General features: G+C 38.6%; 3 protein-coding genes across 3 annotated transcripts; 1 reads left to right on the top strand and 2 right to left on the bottom strand.

The window, feature by feature from the left end:
• Nucleotides 1-346: 346 nt before the first annotated feature.
• LOC103436249 (malate dehydrogenase, glyoxysomal) lies at nt 347-3095 on the top strand. The gene is made up of 9 exons (XM_008374671.4): nt 347-688; nt 1106-1321; nt 1512-1826; nt 1914-2003; nt 2122-2205; nt 2382-2417; nt 2503-2592; nt 2686-2780; nt 2870-3095. Exons 1-9 carry the CDS (start codon nt 617-619, stop codon nt 2940-2942), a joined length of 1071 nt encoding a protein of 356 aa, XP_008372893.1. The 5' UTR covers nt 347-616; the 3' UTR covers nt 2943-3095.
• LOC103436248 (protein TUNICAMYCIN INDUCED 1) lies at nt 3092-5535 on the bottom strand. Its single transcript, XM_008374670.4, has 3 exons — nt 4748-5535; nt 4309-4641; nt 3092-4060 (listed from the first exon to the last, which is right to left on the bottom strand). Exons 1-3 carry the CDS (start codon nt 4862-4864, stop codon nt 3245-3247), a joined length of 1266 nt encoding a protein of 421 aa, XP_008372892.3. The 5' UTR covers nt 4865-5535; the 3' UTR covers nt 3092-3244.
• An 8378-nt stretch (nt 5536-13913) lies between these two features.
• On the bottom strand, nt 13914-16690 carry LOC103436250 (transcription factor bHLH18-like). Its single transcript, XM_008374673.4, has 5 exons — nt 16491-16690; nt 16090-16177; nt 15309-15848; nt 14740-15114; nt 13914-14494 (listed from the first exon to the last, which is right to left on the bottom strand). The coding sequence occupies exons 2-5, from the start codon at nt 16123-16125 to the stop codon at nt 14420-14422; spliced, it is 1026 nt and encodes a 341-aa protein (XP_008372895.3). The 5' UTR covers nt 16126-16177; nt 16491-16690; the 3' UTR covers nt 13914-14419.
• Between the last annotated feature and the right edge of the window lie 1029 nt (nt 16691-17719).

Raw genomic sequence — 17719 nt, 5'->3', positions numbered from 1 at the left:
GTGTAGATAATATTGTTTGTTAAAAAAAAAGGTATTATTGATTACATTGTATGCATGGCATCACATGTTTCGAATTTGGTGCAAAAAATTTGATCTCCGTAACATTTACTCATAAAAAATAAGTACTTTTTCTTATTCTTTGGATGATAAATAATAGAGTCCAATGGATCTCAATTCTCATAACTTGGCATTTTTGGGCCTTTTAACGGCCCTGAATCATGCAAATTCCTTTATGGGTTGGATATTGATCCATGAAAAAAATGGTGGGCCAAGTTTAGGAAAGGGAGAGCCATGGTGCCACGTCACCACATCAGTATAAACAAGTCTGGATCAAACTCAGACAGATGTAGGTTGCTAGTTCAAAATTTGTGAGAGCCACAATTGAGAAAAATGGATAGGATAAGAGCTCTAAATAATTAGTTTCCACACATTTTAAATATTGAGAAAAAAAATATGTATCGTTCCTTCCAATTATCTCTTTATTTTTTTCGTAAGGGGGATTTTTTGGATTTTTTAATTATTTATTGTCCATTCTCCATTGCATGCAATGCAAGCAGGTTAGCTCGGTACACTTGAAAACTCTCTCTCCCCTTGTCTGAAAAAAAGCACAGAGAAAATGGAGTCGAGCGTGGGAGCTAATGGACGCATTGCAAAGATTTCAGCTCATCTGTTTCCACCAAATTCCCAGGTTCTCTCTTGGATTTTCCTTGTTTATTTTAACAAAGCGATATTCTATACTAATTTACTGGATGGAGAAAGGATTTTAACTCGGGTGCAAGGGAGAGCATACTGCCCTAGCCGATTAGCCTAATCCGCTCGGGTTTACCTTTGGCTCCATAAAAATGCGTTACGTGACTTGAGCTAACTTATTTTCTGATGTACTACTTCATAAAAAAGTTCGTGACTGTTGATGAAGTAGCAATTAGTATTATATGATGGTTAAATTCGGTTTATTTGAAGTTTATGATCAAGATTTGCTTAGGAGCCCGTTGATAACCATTTTGTTACTGAAAACTCAAAGTTACGTTTTTTGGTTCTCAAATTTGGCTTGGTTTTTGCTGTTGTGGTGCTAAATAATGATGTCGGGATTATGGATTGTGTGAAGGTGGAGGATGGTTCTGCTTTGAGCAGAGGTGATTGCAGAGCCAAGGGCGGGGCGCCGGGCTTTAAAGTGGCGATTGTGGGTGCTGCTGGAGGCATTGGCCAACCTCTTGCAATGCTCATGAAGATGAACCCACTGGTTTCAGTTCTTCATCTCTATGATGTCGTTAATGCCCCCGGTGTCACAGCTGACATTAGCCACATGGATACCGGAGCTGTGGTAATGAATTCTTCATCAACTTTAATCTTCTATTTGCTGTCGATGAAATGTTCGTTACATTCTATAACAATGTTATGATTCCTAGTGAATGACAATGATGTTTGTAAGTTATGGAAGCATTCTAAATTTCTCATATTCAAGTCTTCAAGTCAAGTGTTTAGATTAAGTAAGTATCGTCCTTGGAGTTCAGGTGCGCGGTTTCTTGGGGCAGCCACAGCTTGAGAGCGCTCTCACGGGCATAGACCTTGTGATCATACCTGCCGGTGTTCCAAGGAAGCCTGGAATGACAAGGGATGATCTCTTCAAAATAAACGCGGGAATTGTCAGGACCATCTGTGAAGGAATTGCGAAAGCCTGTCCTAAGGCAATCGTCAACTTGATCAGTAATCCAGTGAACTCGACAGTTCCTATTGCAGCAGAGGTTTTCAAGAAAGCCGGGACTTATGACCCAAAGCGTCTTCTAGGAGTCACGATGCTTGATGTCGTGAGAGCAAATACTTTTGTTGTAAGTACCACTCAAACAAGTTTGTGTGGCTTCCTATCATTTATATTCGTGGTTTTTTCATTTCCCACTCGCGTAATTTTCTTCCAGGCGGAAGTTCTTGGACTTGATCCTAGGGAAGTCGATGTTCCAGTTGTTGGTGGTCATGCAGGAGTGACCATTTTGCCGCTTCTGTCACAGGTTGTATAGAAGGATACAAGTTTCGGCATCTTTAGTTGTTTTCTTATGTTGCCTTCAAATAACAAACTGGTTGCCGTATAAGCGCGCAAATTTCTAAAGACGATGCCTGTGTATGCAGGTCAAGCCTCCTTGCTCCTTCACCAAAGAAGAAACAGAATACCTAACAAACCGGATTCAAAACGGTGGAACAGAAGTTGTTGAGGTAATGCATCTTAGCTTGTGAATCTTCTTCACTTATTGTCTGGAAAGCTATGAATCTGGTTCGACGCATATTGTTCTTCCATATTACTGTTGAGTCCAGGCGTTGTTCTTGTGTGTTTATTCTTCAACAAAATCATATACAAAACTCCAACAACTTTATCATTTGCAATTTTGCAGGCAAAAGCTGGGGCTGGTTCGGCAACACTGTCAATGGTTAGTCATTTCAATTCGCTCAATTGTATACACATAATTTCTTTCAGGATTATCAAGACTTGGAATTGACTAAAACAATCTGCAGGCATATGCAGCTGTGAAATTTGCGGATGCATGCCTCCGCGGCTTGAGAGGAGATGCTGGCGTTGTTGAATGCGCTTTTGTTGCCTCTGAGGTACTCTGTTCTAGCCTTATTGGCGTCAACGTTGTCTTAAAACCAAGTTCTGAACTTCTAGTAACCAAGCACAATGCTTAATCTTTGTGGCAGGTAACCGAACTTCCTTTCTTCGCAACCAAGGTCCGGCTTGGTCGTGGCGGAGCAGAGGAAATCTACCAACTCGGGCCTCTGAATGAGTATGAGAGGTAAAACAGTTCTTAATTATGCACTCCACAATTGTGCTGCTGCAAAATAGCATAGATCAACTTAAACATTCTTATTGGTTTGTCGATAGGGTCGGATTAGAGAAGGCGAAAACGGAGTTAGCAGCAAGCATCCAGAAGGGGGTTTCGTTCATCAAGAAGTGAAATTTACTAAATTCTCAAGTTTCCTACAGAGATTTGTATTTAGTTTGCTGTTGTACTCAGAATCCAGTTGGATTAAATTGTCATTTCAAACATCAGTCCTTCTGACTAAGTTGAACTCACGCTATATATATAAATCAAGGTTTCATAAATTAATTTAAACGCTCGGCAACTCCATTACTTTAAATTTTTATAGTATAACCACACCTCATCTAACTCCTCATGTTTGAAGAAAAAAAGGAACAAAATCGGTTTTATCTTTACACTTCCAGATTTTGTATCAGTAAACCCTAAACCGGAAAACTTTACAAGGTATAGGGGCTCGCCGGAGGATGAATGATGGGGACTGTGGACATGGAGACATTGCCCAATAGCTCACTCGGTGCCACGGTGTCCTCCACTAGTACAGGGTTAACCGGAACCACTCTCTCTGGAATGATCTTATCCCCGTCAACCTTAGCCAGCACCTCAAAATGCATCCTCACGGTCTCAGGCTTTGTCCTCCAATCTGGAAAACCCTTCAAATCTATCCCATCTCCTTCTTTGAGCTTCTTCTCGACCCCAAACCCGATCTTCAAAAACGTCTGTGCAGACACATCTGCCTTCAATAACTTGAAGGATCCTTTCTCATTGGCCTTAGGACCCAGCACAGACGCAAGCAGTGACTCAAAACCTACCAAGTTAGGGTTCGAGCCATTGATGGAAGCAAGGGGCCAGACCGTGCTGAAGTAGCTAGGGGTTAAAATGGCGGTGGTCTCTTGGTTTTGCAGCTCAACAGAAACGGGCTTGGTGTTGGATCGTGAGGACAACTCCACAAGGCCTGGGGCAAGGCGCTTTAGTTTGAGCTTGTTGTTCACGGAGGGAGAGGTCGAGGAAGGTGATGCGAGGGAAGTCGGACCAACAATGCGGAGAGACAGCAGTGGAGATGATTGGGTTCGAGAAGCACGGCGCAGCCATTCAGCCAAGGTCACAAGACCAGAAGCAAACCCATTGTTGGTTCGGTTCAATGGCAATGGGAGCTGAAGAGGGTGGCGAAGACTCACAGACCTGGCACCCTTCACTGTGACCACAGCCCCTTCTGCCAATATCACCTTCTTCAACACACCAGCATCCACATCATGCTGCATAACATTCAACAAATCAGTTCCCAAAACTCCAAATTTTAATCTTAAACAACAGGTCACATTGCAATTTTGCTTCCGTGATTATAATTCCGTAAATCTTACTTTTCAAATTAGGACCAAGTTAAAATTTTAAATGATTCATCAAATCCGCAGATTCCATATTAGTTTAAAGTAAAATATCGTTCGTGCATTAAAAATTAAAAGACTTCGAGCTAAATATCCGAAATCTAATAGCTTATACTTACAGGAAGCGAAATCCTCATATCTTTGGCGTCCTGAATCCAGAGCTCCATGGGCCCAGCCAGCTGAAACGGAGCCAAAACCGGAGGCAACCCACCACCCGATTTGCCTTTCTGGACCAACCCATTTTCGTCCTCGACCCTAAAAATGGGCAAGTCGACGTAGTCCCAGCGGTCGACGTCCTCCAGAAGCTTGAAAGGCAGGACCTTGTTGTCCACCTCCACGTCGAACTCGTACGCCACCGAATGCCCCACCTGCGCGTCCCTCAAATCGAACCCCGACACCTTCAGATCCTCCGCTTGAAACCCTAATCCCTTCACAATCGCCTCCTTCAAATCCTGCAAATCAACCAACCAAATCTCAATCAAACAACCAATCAATCAATCAATCAATCCGAATCCAAAAATTCAAATTGTAGAGAGAGAGAAAAAGAGATGGGCGTACGGAGATGGCTCTGGGGGTGGCGTAGGGAGGGCGGAGCTCCGGCGCGGAAATCAGAGAGAGAGAGGACGGGAGGAATTCCACCGTCAGGAGGATCAAAAGCAGCGTTTTGGGAGACATTGTTTTTGGATTTTGAATTTTTGGACGAACTGGGAATTGGACAGTTCCGATTTTGGGAATGAAATCGGTGGTGGGTTTGATTTAGATTTTGGATTCGGGGTTTAATCTTTTATGTATGGGAAAGTGGGGGCGTTTTTACTCGAGAAAATTCATTTTTCTTAATTTTCTTGGGAAAATTTGAGTGGTGAAGAATCTAGAGGGTGATGACGTGGAGGAAACGGACCAATGGGAAGGGAGGAAGTTATGCCAACGGCTCGCGTGATTGGCTGAGGTTTGTGGAGGCTTCTCACCATGACGTGGATCAGGCAACTTTGAGTTAGCACGCCGCGTGTTTCGCGGGGTTTGTATGCTTGGATTGAGGTTCGTAACACCGTTTAGGGGAAATAAACGGCAACGTTTAAAATAGATTACACAAAACCACGTCGTTTCCGGTATATTACGGAACATAACAATGGTGTTGATCGGGTTCGAACCCAAGACATTCAGACCCTGTTCAGTGGACTGGATGAGATATATTATTATCAATTAAAATAGACATAAGTTCAGTTCGTTATTTATTGTATGAAATGTGAGATGAACATGACTTGTATGTAAGTCATGTCTTAAACATGGACATCACTGAACATGATGAGTTATGAGTCCACAATAGAGTGGGTTATCTAATCTATCTTTTTACATGATTACAAGTCATATCTTACAAGTCTCTGTCAATCCAATCATATTTCTAAGAATCTCAAATAGCTTACCAAACAAGCGTGTTAAACTTACATGATAACCAACTACACCACGACACCTTGCTGGCTAAATTTAAAAAAAAAAACAAATTATTTTGAGTGTAAATGTAATGAAAGAAGCAGCCCAATTGAAATCAAAACCAATTAACAACAAAATCCAATTGTTTTTGACAAAAAACTGAAATTTCTTTTATTAACGGCATGTTGTAGGCATAATTTACTGAACAATTATGGAGGTCAGAGAGAGAGGGGTGCGGCATACATAGAGAGAAAGAGAGAGATGTGTAATTGTGGGGTGTATTCTATTCCACCCCATTGTGCCTTTATTTATAGTAGTAGGATAGGTAAAAACCTTTACCCTTAGGAATAAATCATTTAATAGGTAATCTACTCCTAATAGGAATATAAGAGATATTCCAAGATATACTAGGATTTACACAATCACATTCCTAATCTAATAAGACTGCAACACTCCCCCTTGAATGTGTAAATACTCAAGTAAATGGTGCATCAAGTCTTCAGTGATGAAGAAAGTACAGTTGATGAAGTTGTCGACACAATGAGCAAATACGAGTCTCAAATCAACGGAAAAATGCATAAAAAGTAAAACTCACAAAACCTCGTTATGATAAAACCCAAGGTGGGAGAAAGCCCATAGACTAAGGTGAAAAGTAAGAAGTTGCATTAGGTCAAAACTATACGTCTTTTGGACGCAAGTAGAATCGCTCACAAGGGTATGATCAGCCTAGGATGGGTGCCTCGTTAAAACCTAGTTCGGTAGCAAAAATCCAGTGGGAAAAATGCTCCTAATCATAAGGAAAAAGAGTACATTAAGATCAAGAGAGTATACTTCTGAATACTCCCCCTGAGTTTGACATAACTTCCAAATGAGAACTACAAGCATTTGCATATGAATAGTTAGGCATACCAATTCCTCGGACAAGCTTCTGGAAGGTTAACTTTGGTAGTGACGTCGTGTAGAGGTCAGCAAGGTTGTCTGGGATTGGTTTGCATGACTTCAATCTCCTGATGCTTTGTTGATATAGACGCAATATGTCTTGGTGTTGACTTTGTTGATGTATCATGACTTGGTCGGGTGGATACATGCGGCATAATCTTCAAGGATCGTTGTCGGGACTCAACGATAGATGAAAACACAACAAGTACTTCGAATATACTCAATAAGAACTCATAACCATGTCTCACTTGTGGCGTAGTGAAGTGAGGTGAGTCTTGGAACGATTCGAAGATTTCGCAACTAAGGTCATATCGTAGACCTCTAAGATATTGCGATATCTCTAACAGTAAAGACATAACCATTTGGGGATTTTGCCTTGTGCGGGTTTAATAAGTAACCTGCGTCAGTATAACAAACAAGGCACGCATCATTCTGAGGATCAGGGGGGTTGGATCCACTCGAGATGTGTTGGGATTTGCCCTCGTAGTACCTTCAAGGTACATTTTTAATACCAATTCAATGGTTGCGTGTGGCCATGGTGCTGCATCTTTACCAAGATCAACAGCAAAGGTGATGTCCTGTCTAAATACAATGAGCTAAGTACAACGAAACCCAAAGTTGAACTCATATATGGAATTTCGGATTCTATAACCTCTTCAAGGGTCTCATTTGCATATAACGTATGGACGATCAAAGGTATACTCAAAGGTGACACATTCAGGGTGTAGTTCGACTGGTAGACCAAAATACCGTTAGAACAATGCTTCAACTTCATGTCAAGGCATAAACGAGTTTTCCCACGATCCTTCATCTCAAATTCCATCTTCAAGTGCGAGGAAGTTTTCTCAAGCTCTTCCATAGTCTTAGTGAGATTCATGTCTAAATACACTTCGGGTAAGGATATGCGTCGTAGCATCATTATTCGACCTTAAGTGTCCTAAATGGTCATGCCAAAACAAGTAAACTGCTCAATCACCCAGCTCTAGGCCGGCCACATGTGGCATGTTCCCAGTTGGGAAACAACCCATTGGCCCCAAATCAAAGTTGCAGACTCATTTTTGGAGGTGGTGCAAAGATATTTCACTCTATTTTCTTTAGTGGTTTCATTTAGAGGTGGAAAATAATACCGAATTTCCCAAACCAAACCGAAAAATTCCCGAAACCAAACCGAAAAAATACCAAATCGAAAATCCCGAAACGTTCAGTACCCAAGACCGAACCAAACCGAAATTTTCGGTATGGGAATCGGTTTCAAGTTTTCATTTTTTCAGTATTCCCATACTGAACCGAAATAAAAAAAAATTATTTAATTTTTAAATATATATTTGAAATTGTAACAGCCGTCGGATTTGGTTGAGATTTAATCTCAACCGTGGAATAGAAATTAAACCTACACTTACACTTTGTCTCTCCCATCTCTCTCGACTCTCAGTTCACTCACTCTCTCTCGCGGCTCGCCTCAGACTCAAACCCTTACCTCACCACCCTCGTTGCCGATTTGTCTCTTCATTTTCAAATTTGGCCACACAAGTGACTCACCTGAGTCACATCTCTCTTGACTATCACCTTTCTGATCTCTCTCTCAGTCTCTCTCGACTTCTCATCCCACACAAAGTCACAGTGGAAGAGCCTTCCTTCATGAATCACGGCCACCGGTGCCACTTTCCTTCTCAGTCTCTCTCGATTCCAATCATCCAGTGCATTGTGCAATTCTCCCCCAAATCAGGTAAAGTTCACAAGCTAATTTAGGGTTGGAATTCAAGATTAGAGTTTGTAAAATTTAGCACTTGAAGATAAAGTATACTGCATACTGAGGGTTTAGGGGTTGAATTGGTGTTGGAATTCAAGATTAGGGTTTCTCTTCTATCACAGACTCACGATTGAAGCATAAATTTGTTACGGGTTGATAGTTGATAGTTAATAGTTGTAGCAATAATTGTAGCTACTAAAATGAATTTCGAGAGTTGGTGTAAATTGATGAATGGAGTTCAGAATTAACCGTGGAATTTTTGGGATGTTTGTAATGCAGCACCACAAATGTATTTACAGTTTGCATTTGGTTAGAAGCGAGAATGGAGGATGCACGCAAGCAAGAACTAGAGGTATGTGGCAATACAGTCAATGTGTTAATTTTCATTTGTATGCTAATGAAGTTGAACAAATAGGACTTGACTGCTGTGCAATCTGAATATTGCTATCATTTTTTTTGAACTCAGCATTTACCTACATTATTGTTGACAACGAAACGTGATGACCTTTTCTTATATCTGTTATGCTCGGTCTCTCTCTCTCTCTCTCTCTCTCTCTCTCTCTCTCTCTCTCTCTTTCTCTCTCTCTTCATTTTGAATCTGATTTGATGCATATGAATGTAGCTAGTGTTAGGCATTGACCATGGTTGCGCTCCTTGTTATGTTTTTATGCTAACAATTATCTACGAAAAGCTTGTTTCCTTTTTTTTTCCGTAAGAATAGTTGCGAAAAACTATTGCAACCTGTGTACTTATTAATGAGATAGTAATTATTATGTTGAATGTTTTTGGATGAAGGTTACCATTTTATGATTTTATCCCACTATATTATGAATGTGACATTACATATTAGAACAGCCTGCAATATATGTTGAAGAATATAAAAATTACAAGATAAGCTGGAGCAACATAGGAGCTCTAGTGTTATGTTGATCAATGATCATTGTATCATGATTCATGCCTTTTCAAATGAAGAATGATCAACATTTTAAATCAGTTGCCATAATCGAATTGACTGTAACTTCTTTGGCCTTGTTGATTATATGATATTGAATCTCTTTGGTCTTCTCTACTTTAATTTTTGATGTTCCTACATGATTTTTACAGGTGTCCATCATTTTCAAGAACTTTTTGCCCAAACGAAGTACAAAGAAGCTACTGAGCTTGCTACGGATACCTGTTGCTAAATTTCAGGTCCCCATTTTGCTTATGTATTTGTACATGTTTCTTTCTTTAAGCAGTATTTCTCTCTTGAATTTTTAGTCCAATAGCCCAAAAGCCCAAAACTATTTTGGGATTCCCAATTGTCCCGAAATCCCGAAACTAATTCGGGATTCCTGAAAATTTGGTTTGGGATTGGTATTGAATTTAGGATTCCTGAAAACTTCGGTTTGGGAATCAGGACTTGCATTTTGGTTCGGTATCCCATACCGACCCATCCCTAGTTTCATTTATGATCATTGTCATCTCGAATATCCTTAAAAACTCAATGTCAGGGAGAATTTAAGGTCCCTTAAATGGTGATTCAGTACCATTCATACAACGAGGAACGTGCCAATGCTCTTAATCAGGTTGGATAGACCTGAAGTCATTGTTAGAGATGTGATTTAGGTGTAAAGTTAGTGTGTGTAGTACGCATTCATCCAGACAACTAACTTTCTCACATTCCTACCTAATCACGTGTTTAATTGAATCAGTCACATGTATTAAGAAACATGATTCAATTAACTCATATTCGAGGATAATATCAATAAGATTGTCCATAAGTAAAACATACATCAAACTTGAATCCAAGAACATAGAAAAATGTTCACAAAGTAAATGGTTTACTAAGGGGATTCAGCCATCAAGGCATCCATGTCAAAATTCTACTCTTCCAAAGATGTTCGGTGGAGCAAAATCAATCTCACATATTGACTACTAGAATGGTACTCCTTAACAACATTGGTAGGGGGCACGAACACGTGCATAACCAATGATCTATTCCATCAAAACGGAAGTAGATTCTGCACGGTTAAGGTTTGGGAATACTATCCCTTATTCTTGAAGTTTTAGGTCTTAGGTACCAAGGATCACACTTCAGGTATGATGCCACACCTTGTCAGGCCCTAATTCTACCATATGTTGTAAAAACAAACTCAAAATTGGATTGTGAGAGAATATGTCATTCTGTGTATCCTTGTCGAAGTAGTGCATCACCATTCGGTAGGTTTTGACCGAACTGGGTCGAGTTATTTAGTATACTCCAACTGAACTGGGTCTATACCTTTCTCTCACATTTGTGGTAGTAATCAGATCAGAGAATTTGGTAAACTTCTGCTATCTACACTAGTACTTCAGGGGCAAGTTAGAAACAATGAATGACGAGAAAAGTATTCTCCAGTCAAAATTCGATCAGATTTATAAACTTCAGAATTGTACTCATTCATGGACATAATCATGGTGTGCTTCAGGCAATGTCTTTCATGATTAGATAGTCCGTAAGAGCGAGCCAAAGAGCCATGGAATCATCGATCGGGAGGTATTTCCATTTGTAATGATTTGAGCATAAGTCTTTGAATGAAGATCATGGTAGAGGCTTATTCAGCTCTTCCATGCCATTGTTGGCTTCAATGGTTTCTCAGCTTTTTGATAGTCAAGTGGAGATTCAAGTTATGTACCCCACATAAAGTGGTTTCTAATAGAAAACGTCCAAATCAGGAAAATAAAACTTGTGACGGTTCGATAATCCACTGAATTGGAGGGAACAAGATTGTGATTAATGTTATGGGAATGAATTATCCATAAGCATCAAAGTTAGAACATTCGAGTTCTAAGACATGGTTTTCATGAAAAAAATGTCGGGTTTTCATAGGTGTATTGTTTTATGAAATCTTTGGGTTTCAAAGGCACTAAATTTGAAACTACAGGTTCAATTTAGTTTATGAATGTTTAGTTCATAAAAGAGAGGTTCCTACAAGAACACAGAATGCAATATACAAGTGTAGTGGATTTGAGTTTCTTCAGGAACTTAAATGTGAGTGCTTCGGGACTACGAAAGTATGTCAACGGTTCAAAGTATAAAAATGAATTATTGAATCGTTAATGTCTAAAAGTGAGTTTCAAGTCACTAATTTTGGATTCATTATTAGATTAATGGATTGCAGGTCACTTTTAATTAATTCAATAAATCGGGCTATACAAGGTCGATTGTAGAAGCAAAATAATATTAACAGACAGGTTAAAATTATTTAGAATGCTAAAATAATAGTGTTGGGTCGAAAATACCATAGCCCAAAAATTGGGCCGGGTGTCGTGAGCAAAGTGATCGGATGTGGCTCTAATAGCAGCCCACAAGGTGATTTCAGGCCATGGGCTAAGGGTTTTGAAGCCCAGCAACAAGTGATGGCTTAATTGGGGCCAAGTTATTGGGCTGCGGCACAAGCCTAGCAATAAAAAAGGTTGTGGCATACAGGCTGAGGCGAGGTAAGAGCTCAGTAGCAAGCGGGCCATGGTAGAGAACCAGTCCAGCTAACCAGAAAACTGGTGTAGACAGGCCGGGGCTTCAAGCCCGTGACAGTGACAAGCCTAGCATGGCTTCAGGCATGCGGGTTGTGGGTTGAGTTTTAGACTAGGCCTTTTAGGCCCTTGAGATGACCATCCTAGGCCGAGGCCTGGTTGAATGTTGAGGGAAGGCAGCAAGCCCCAGATGGCTGCACAAAGGTCCAAATCGATGTCCCAAGGTCTGTCGCCACGGTGGTGCTAAAAATTACCCAATTTTTTTCAAACCTAGGGTTTAAAACCTTAATTGCTTCTAATTTATGAATATGCGTTGACTCACATATTCAACATAACAAATATAATTGCGTAATGCATGAAACAAATATATATATTGACAAATATATGAATATATACAATATATATATCGAAAAGAAAATATAAACATAGGGGGGTTCATGCATCATGGGGAATGTTTTCATGCTTCAAGGTCGTTTCAAATATCTTACTTTATTTTAAATGCACCTGATTGGCAGAAAACAACAAGAGCCTTTGAATTTGTAGAAGATCCTTCTCATAAAGCCGAAATTGCATCTTCAATGCGTTGTATCATATTCAACATAGAAAAATTAAATTGAATCAATAGCATGTAGATCAATTCAAAATAATAAATTAATCATAAAAAAAGGAAAGATTAAAATGTAATACTCCCCTGATTGAAAATCAAACTCTCTTTAGCGCAGCGTCAAGAGCATACTGATAACATGTTGTAGGCATAATTTACTGAACAATTATGGAGGTCATAGAGAGAGACAAAGGTGTGGCAATGGAGAAGAAGAAGAGAGAGATGTGTAATTGTGGGTGTGTTCTATTCCATTCCATTGTGCCTTTATTTACAGTAGTATGATAGGTAAAAACCTTTCTGCTTAGGATTACAACATTTAATAGGTAATTTACTCCTAATATGAATATAAGAGATATTTCAAAATATACTAGGATTTATACAATCACACTGCAACACGTCATACATACTTGCCCTAATACAATTTGAGGAATTATTTGAGGAACTTGCTTTGTTAGTTCTTTTGTGTACATGCATAGAATATTCCTTTTTCTGATTATCATAGGATTAGGATATTCATTTTTTATTATACAGCAAGAACCAAACTCTGAACTTATTATAATCCTAATTTATTAACGTATTCTTCTTCTACACTTACGTTATAGACAAGTTTTAATCATTAATTAATATGAGACTATAAGACTAACAGACAAAATTAACACGAGACTTTGTGACTCAAGCGAATTATTGGCTTATAGTTATTCGATATAATTACATTTGCCTTAATTCTTTAATTCTGCCCCTCTAATGTATCTTAATTCATGATTATAATGAAGGGGGATTATTCTTTTGAAACTTGAGAGAGGTTGTTCCCATAAAGTCATACCAAAGATCACAATCTTAGTGGGGCTACCAGAGAATATTAAGCTCCGCTAATCATTCACCTAAACTTATAAGATAATAAGACCTCCAAAATTCCAAGTTTGAGTCTCCAGTTAGTGTCAATTTTTCAAAGTCTTATTTGTCCAGTCTACTCCCCAGCACCCACCAATACCAAAAACCAGCAAGCTTAATTAATTAGCTATATTCCCAACTAATCTCCAATATGCTGTGATGGTATTCAACTATTATCCTTGTGATGGCATTTTGTGCGTGTGTTTTCCCTTTGTTTAGAGAGTATACACAATCATTTGGACAAGGAAATTTAAAAAGGCAAAACGATGATTTGATTCCTATAGTTTGGGCGAAGTATCATTTTTTGCGATTGTAGTAATGGAGTTTATTAATTGTTTCACATCTGTTTGTGTAACATGTTTAACGCACATATAAGGCAATTCCAATTTACCCCTTGGATTTTATACTTGTGCTAATTTTGTGGAAATTTTTGACGAAAATTAAGCTTGTACTCAACATTACAATAATCAGTGAATTAAGTGCCTGCATTCGATAAAACTATTAAATTGTAGAAACTAAAGTGGAACTTCGCCCAAACTATAAGAAGCCAATTAAAAATAACAGAACGTTATTTTGTCACATAGAATAACATACATCCACTCCAATACACTTGTGGGTAAAGGTAACATAAAATTACTTATTTTCCATTACTTGCCAACAAAAGGGTTACATATAAAGAGAAGATTACTATAAAAAGAGGCTCAAGAGATTAGATGTTCAAGATGCCTCTTAAAACACTGACCAAACAAATGCCTGCTTTTATCCTCACCTATAAAAAAAACCCCTAGGGGACACAAAGGGACGAGTCGCATTTCGCAAACTCCTTGAAGTAAAACAAAAGCTGTGAGATAACTTGCTTAAACAGGTGGGAAAATAAGCATGGTAAACAAGTTAACCACGCAAAAAAAAGTTGAAGTGAAAAAACCCTCCTGCAAAATATTAACTGACAGCAAACAAGCTTGAAGGTTGTGGTAATCTAACTTGGTGAAGGATTGCAGGCCCTGTAAACAGAAATTCTGAAAAAAGGTACTTAAACTTGGACTGGTATATTTGAGGAAATACTCCTATTTATTGTGAACCTTCTTCAGCAAGGAACAGATCGAAAGCTGCGAGTAGATTATTTTCACATGAACAGCTCAAAAACTGCGCGTAGATTCTTGACGAGATCCTTCACCGAGAGGCTGAATTCCGCTTCCATCTGCAAAGATCGAGATATGGTATCAAATGACTTTGGATTAAAAGTGGGGAAGAGACATTCGCACGCCCATTTTATCCCCAACACACGGCTGTTTATTTCTATTTTTTGGATTGAATAAATTAAGAGAGTCCAAGGGACCAAAAAAAAAACATTAGTTGTAGGAGACACGAGTGTATGGAAATCATTTCTATTGAAAATATTATGAAGCAACAAATTTCATTCATATAACTGAGAAGGAAATTTACCTGAGCAATAATGGTAACATCAAGAGCACAGCTCCCGAATGTCATCACACTACTATTGATGAATTTCAATTGGAGCTTCTCAACCTCTGCTATTGTTTTTTCCACAATTCCTTTTCTTTTTTCACAGTGGATTCTTATCAAGACATTGTTGTCACAGAACCTTGCTTCAATTTCAGGCAGTGTCGTGTCAAACGGGCCTGTGGAGCTGTTTTCGTCAGAGCAAGAACTGTCGCTGTTGGCAAAGAGCTGTGTTTTCTTCACAAACACGACCGATTCCATGTTTTTGTTTCTCGTCTGTTCCTCAAGCGTCTTTACCTTGTCCTGCAGTTGTTTGATGTACTTAATTGAATCTCCCAGAACAGAAGCCTTGTCCATCTGTCATAGCATGAAGTATGATTTACGTTTAGAAACACAATTCAGCAGGTAAAAAAAAATCCAAATTTCTCGGAATTGATGCCATCCCAAAACCTACCGGTTACTTGGAGTATAAGCAAGACAATCAAATATAAAAGAATGTCTTGAATAAAACTTGCGGTGGATTAACAGATAGAGGATATAATTTCTGTTACCTTCTTTAGACCAGGAACGATTGCAGATAAAGCTATGAACCGTTGGCTGAGCTTCTCTCTGCGCTTCCTTTCGGCGATAATGTGATCTTGGGTCTGAGAAAGCCGAGTGGTTGTGCTGATCCCATTTGATGAATAATTTCGGTTTCCAAATGAACCTTGAGAAAGCAATATATCAGAAGGGAGAGTGTTGGTGCTCTTTGAACACACTGCTGCTCCCTCCCCCTTAGGCTTAAGCACCGGCATTTGGTTTGCATGATGAGAATTGACGAACGAAAGAATGTTTGGAGGCAAGGAAGCAACTTGTGGATTTGATACAAGATGATCAGTTTTGCATGAAGTCCATCCATCAGTTTTGAGCTGTTTCGTTGGTCTGTCAATGGCGGTATGAGAATTATCGATTGGAGTTTTGAGGTTGAAAATTGGGTGGAACTGAGAGTGTTGTAAATTCTCTCCAAATGCAGCTGCTAATGGGAGCATACCGAGCTCATCCAAAGAGTTCATGTACTGCCACTGGTTGATGAAGAAGGGATCCTCCATTCCCTGTAAGTTAAACAATTTCCTTCTTAATTATTAATTTAAGTATAGACAATATTTCATCAAATACAATGAATAAAACTATTTCAAACAAGTCCAAAACATTAACATTAATACAATCTCGAATTATTAATTATGTGCTAAATAATCCTTGAACTTTCAAACATAAAAAACAGAAGCTTTGTTGCACATGTTTATCTTTGTCCAAAAGGAAAAGACACCAAGGGTTGCTGCAGAATTGTCTTACCAGCTCAGATAATCCTCCTCTTGATGAAATCTCCATCAAATTTGCTCCTTTATCTTTTTCTTGATGATCTAGAGCTCACGGAAGGGTCCTGGAAAAACAAAATCATTGTACCAAGTTACTGGCCCCGTACAAAACAATCCGCTCAACGCATCCTATTAGAATGCAAGTTTTAAACCAAAAACACAATTGGTAAAGGGAAAAATTAAAAGAATATTTTAAGCACTTACGCAAAATACTACTGTCTCTAATGCGGGATACTCTCAACAGACTCCCTTTCGGTACAAAATATGCAATTAAAAACTCTAAAATTGTGCAGAAACAAACAACCCTAAGCTTTGGAAGAAGAAGCTGTATCACGACAAATAGCAAGTATAAATACTTTGAGAAGTAAGGAAGCTTACACTCGATCGAACAATTAATGACCAAAGCTTGTTCTTCTCCCAAGTGATTCTCTCTCCCTTAGAGAGCACAAGACCTTGACCTGCAGCTTCAAGCTTTTATATATAGCTCTTGCTGAGTTGCTTGTGTACGTAGTTCATCTGTCAGTACCTCACCTTTGAACAAATCCTCTCTCTCTCTCTCTCTCTCTCTCTCTCTCTCTCTTATAGGTAGCATGATTTGATTACTAATGTTCCCATTAAGTTGGAACTGTTGTTCCTCATGAATTGTTTGAATGCTGACTATAGGTACCAAGAAAAGTAGATTATTAATTTGTCTAATGCTAAAATATAGGTTGCTTTATAGAAATGAATCAGAAATCCAATTTTGTTGCTTTGTGGACTTTTAGGAGGATCTTTCACCAACAATCTAGCCATTGAAATTTTCACGAAGTTGCTAATGAAGCAACCCAACAATATTGGAATTTAGACATGTGGTCCTCCACAATGTCCTTATCACCAAAGCCAACCTTGCATAGTAGGATAAATGATTATTCTTTTCCAAGTTCAAATTCAAAGACAATGATGATTGAAAGAAAATATGAGAGAACATACCAGAGAATCAACTTATACACAAACTTTTAGTTATTTAACAATGTTAATTTTTTTTTAATTACTATGAATAAATAAGTTTGAAAATGAGCCCAAATGTAAAACGGATGAAAGATTGTCACATCAGTTCATATTTCAAAATTCAGTAAAATAACTTGGTTTATTTAGTATTGTTAGTGATTAAATCGCAACCTATTAATGAAACATTGTCACATTCGTTAGCATTTTAAAATTAGATAAGTAATTCAATGTATCTTGTGCTATCTAATTGAAGTTGGTGATAAACCACAACGTGGCACAGTGCTGGGGACAACGACATTCAGGTTTGTATTCCACACGGCACATCTTGGTTTAATTTCTGATGTTGGTGAATCATACGAAGGTGGACAAGAAACGTTTGTGATGTTGACTATGTTTAGGAACCTTCCTTTGACTCTTTGGGTTCTGCCTCAATACCAAGGTATAAAATATCGATGATATTGGAAATATTGGTAGTCCAAAAATACAGAAATTTCGATGGAAATATCGGGATATTATCGATATCGATAAAAATTGAATAAAAACCACGGAATTTGTAAGAAAAACTTGGAAAATTTTATTGAAACTTTGCAGGATGTTTATTTAGTCAATTATCTATTAGT

Source organism: Malus domestica, chromosome 05, assembly GCF_042453785.1.
Source record: "Malus domestica chromosome 05, GDT2T_hap1".
In the NCBI taxonomy this organism is placed as follows: domain Eukaryota; kingdom Viridiplantae; phylum Streptophyta; class Magnoliopsida; order Rosales; family Rosaceae; genus Malus; species Malus domestica.
Note: the sequence above shows the minus strand (reverse complement) of the source record. Positions and strands in the feature narration are given on the sequence as shown.

Coding starts and splice junctions, on each gene's coding strand:
- LOC103436249 (XM_008374671.4), top strand. CDS start 617: ATGGAGTCGAGCGTGGGAGCTAATGGACGCATTGCAAAGATTTCAGCT. Junction 689..1,105: donor TGTTTCCACCAAATTCCCAG/GTTCTCTCTTGG, acceptor GATTGTGTGAAG/GTGGAGGATGGTTCTGCTTT. Junction 2,593..2,685: donor GCGCTTTTGTTGCCTCTGAG/GTACTCTGTTCT, acceptor TCTTTGTGGCAG/GTAACCGAACTTCCTTTCTT.
- LOC103436248 (XM_008374670.4), bottom strand. CDS start 4,864: ATGTCTCCCAAAACGCTGCTTTTGATCCTCCTGACGGTGGAATTCCTC. Junction 4,642..4,747: donor CCACCCCCAGAGCCATCTCC/GTACGCCCATCT, acceptor GTTGATTTGCAG/GATTTGAAGGAGGCGATTGT. Junction 4,061..4,308: donor ATATGAGGATTTCGCTTCCT/GTAAGTATAAGC, acceptor AATGTTATGCAG/CATGATGTGGATGCTGGTGT.
- LOC103436250 (XM_008374673.4), bottom strand. CDS start 16,125: ATGGAGATTTCATCAAGAGGAGGATTATCTGAGCTG. Junction 15,115..15,308: donor TCGTTCCTGGTCTAAAGAAG/GTAACAGAAATT, acceptor ATGCTATGACAG/ATGGACAAGGCTTCTGTTCT. Junction 14,495..14,739: donor ATGTTACCATTATTGCTCAG/GTAAATTTCCTT, acceptor CGATCTTTGCAG/ATGGAAGCGGAATTCAGCCT.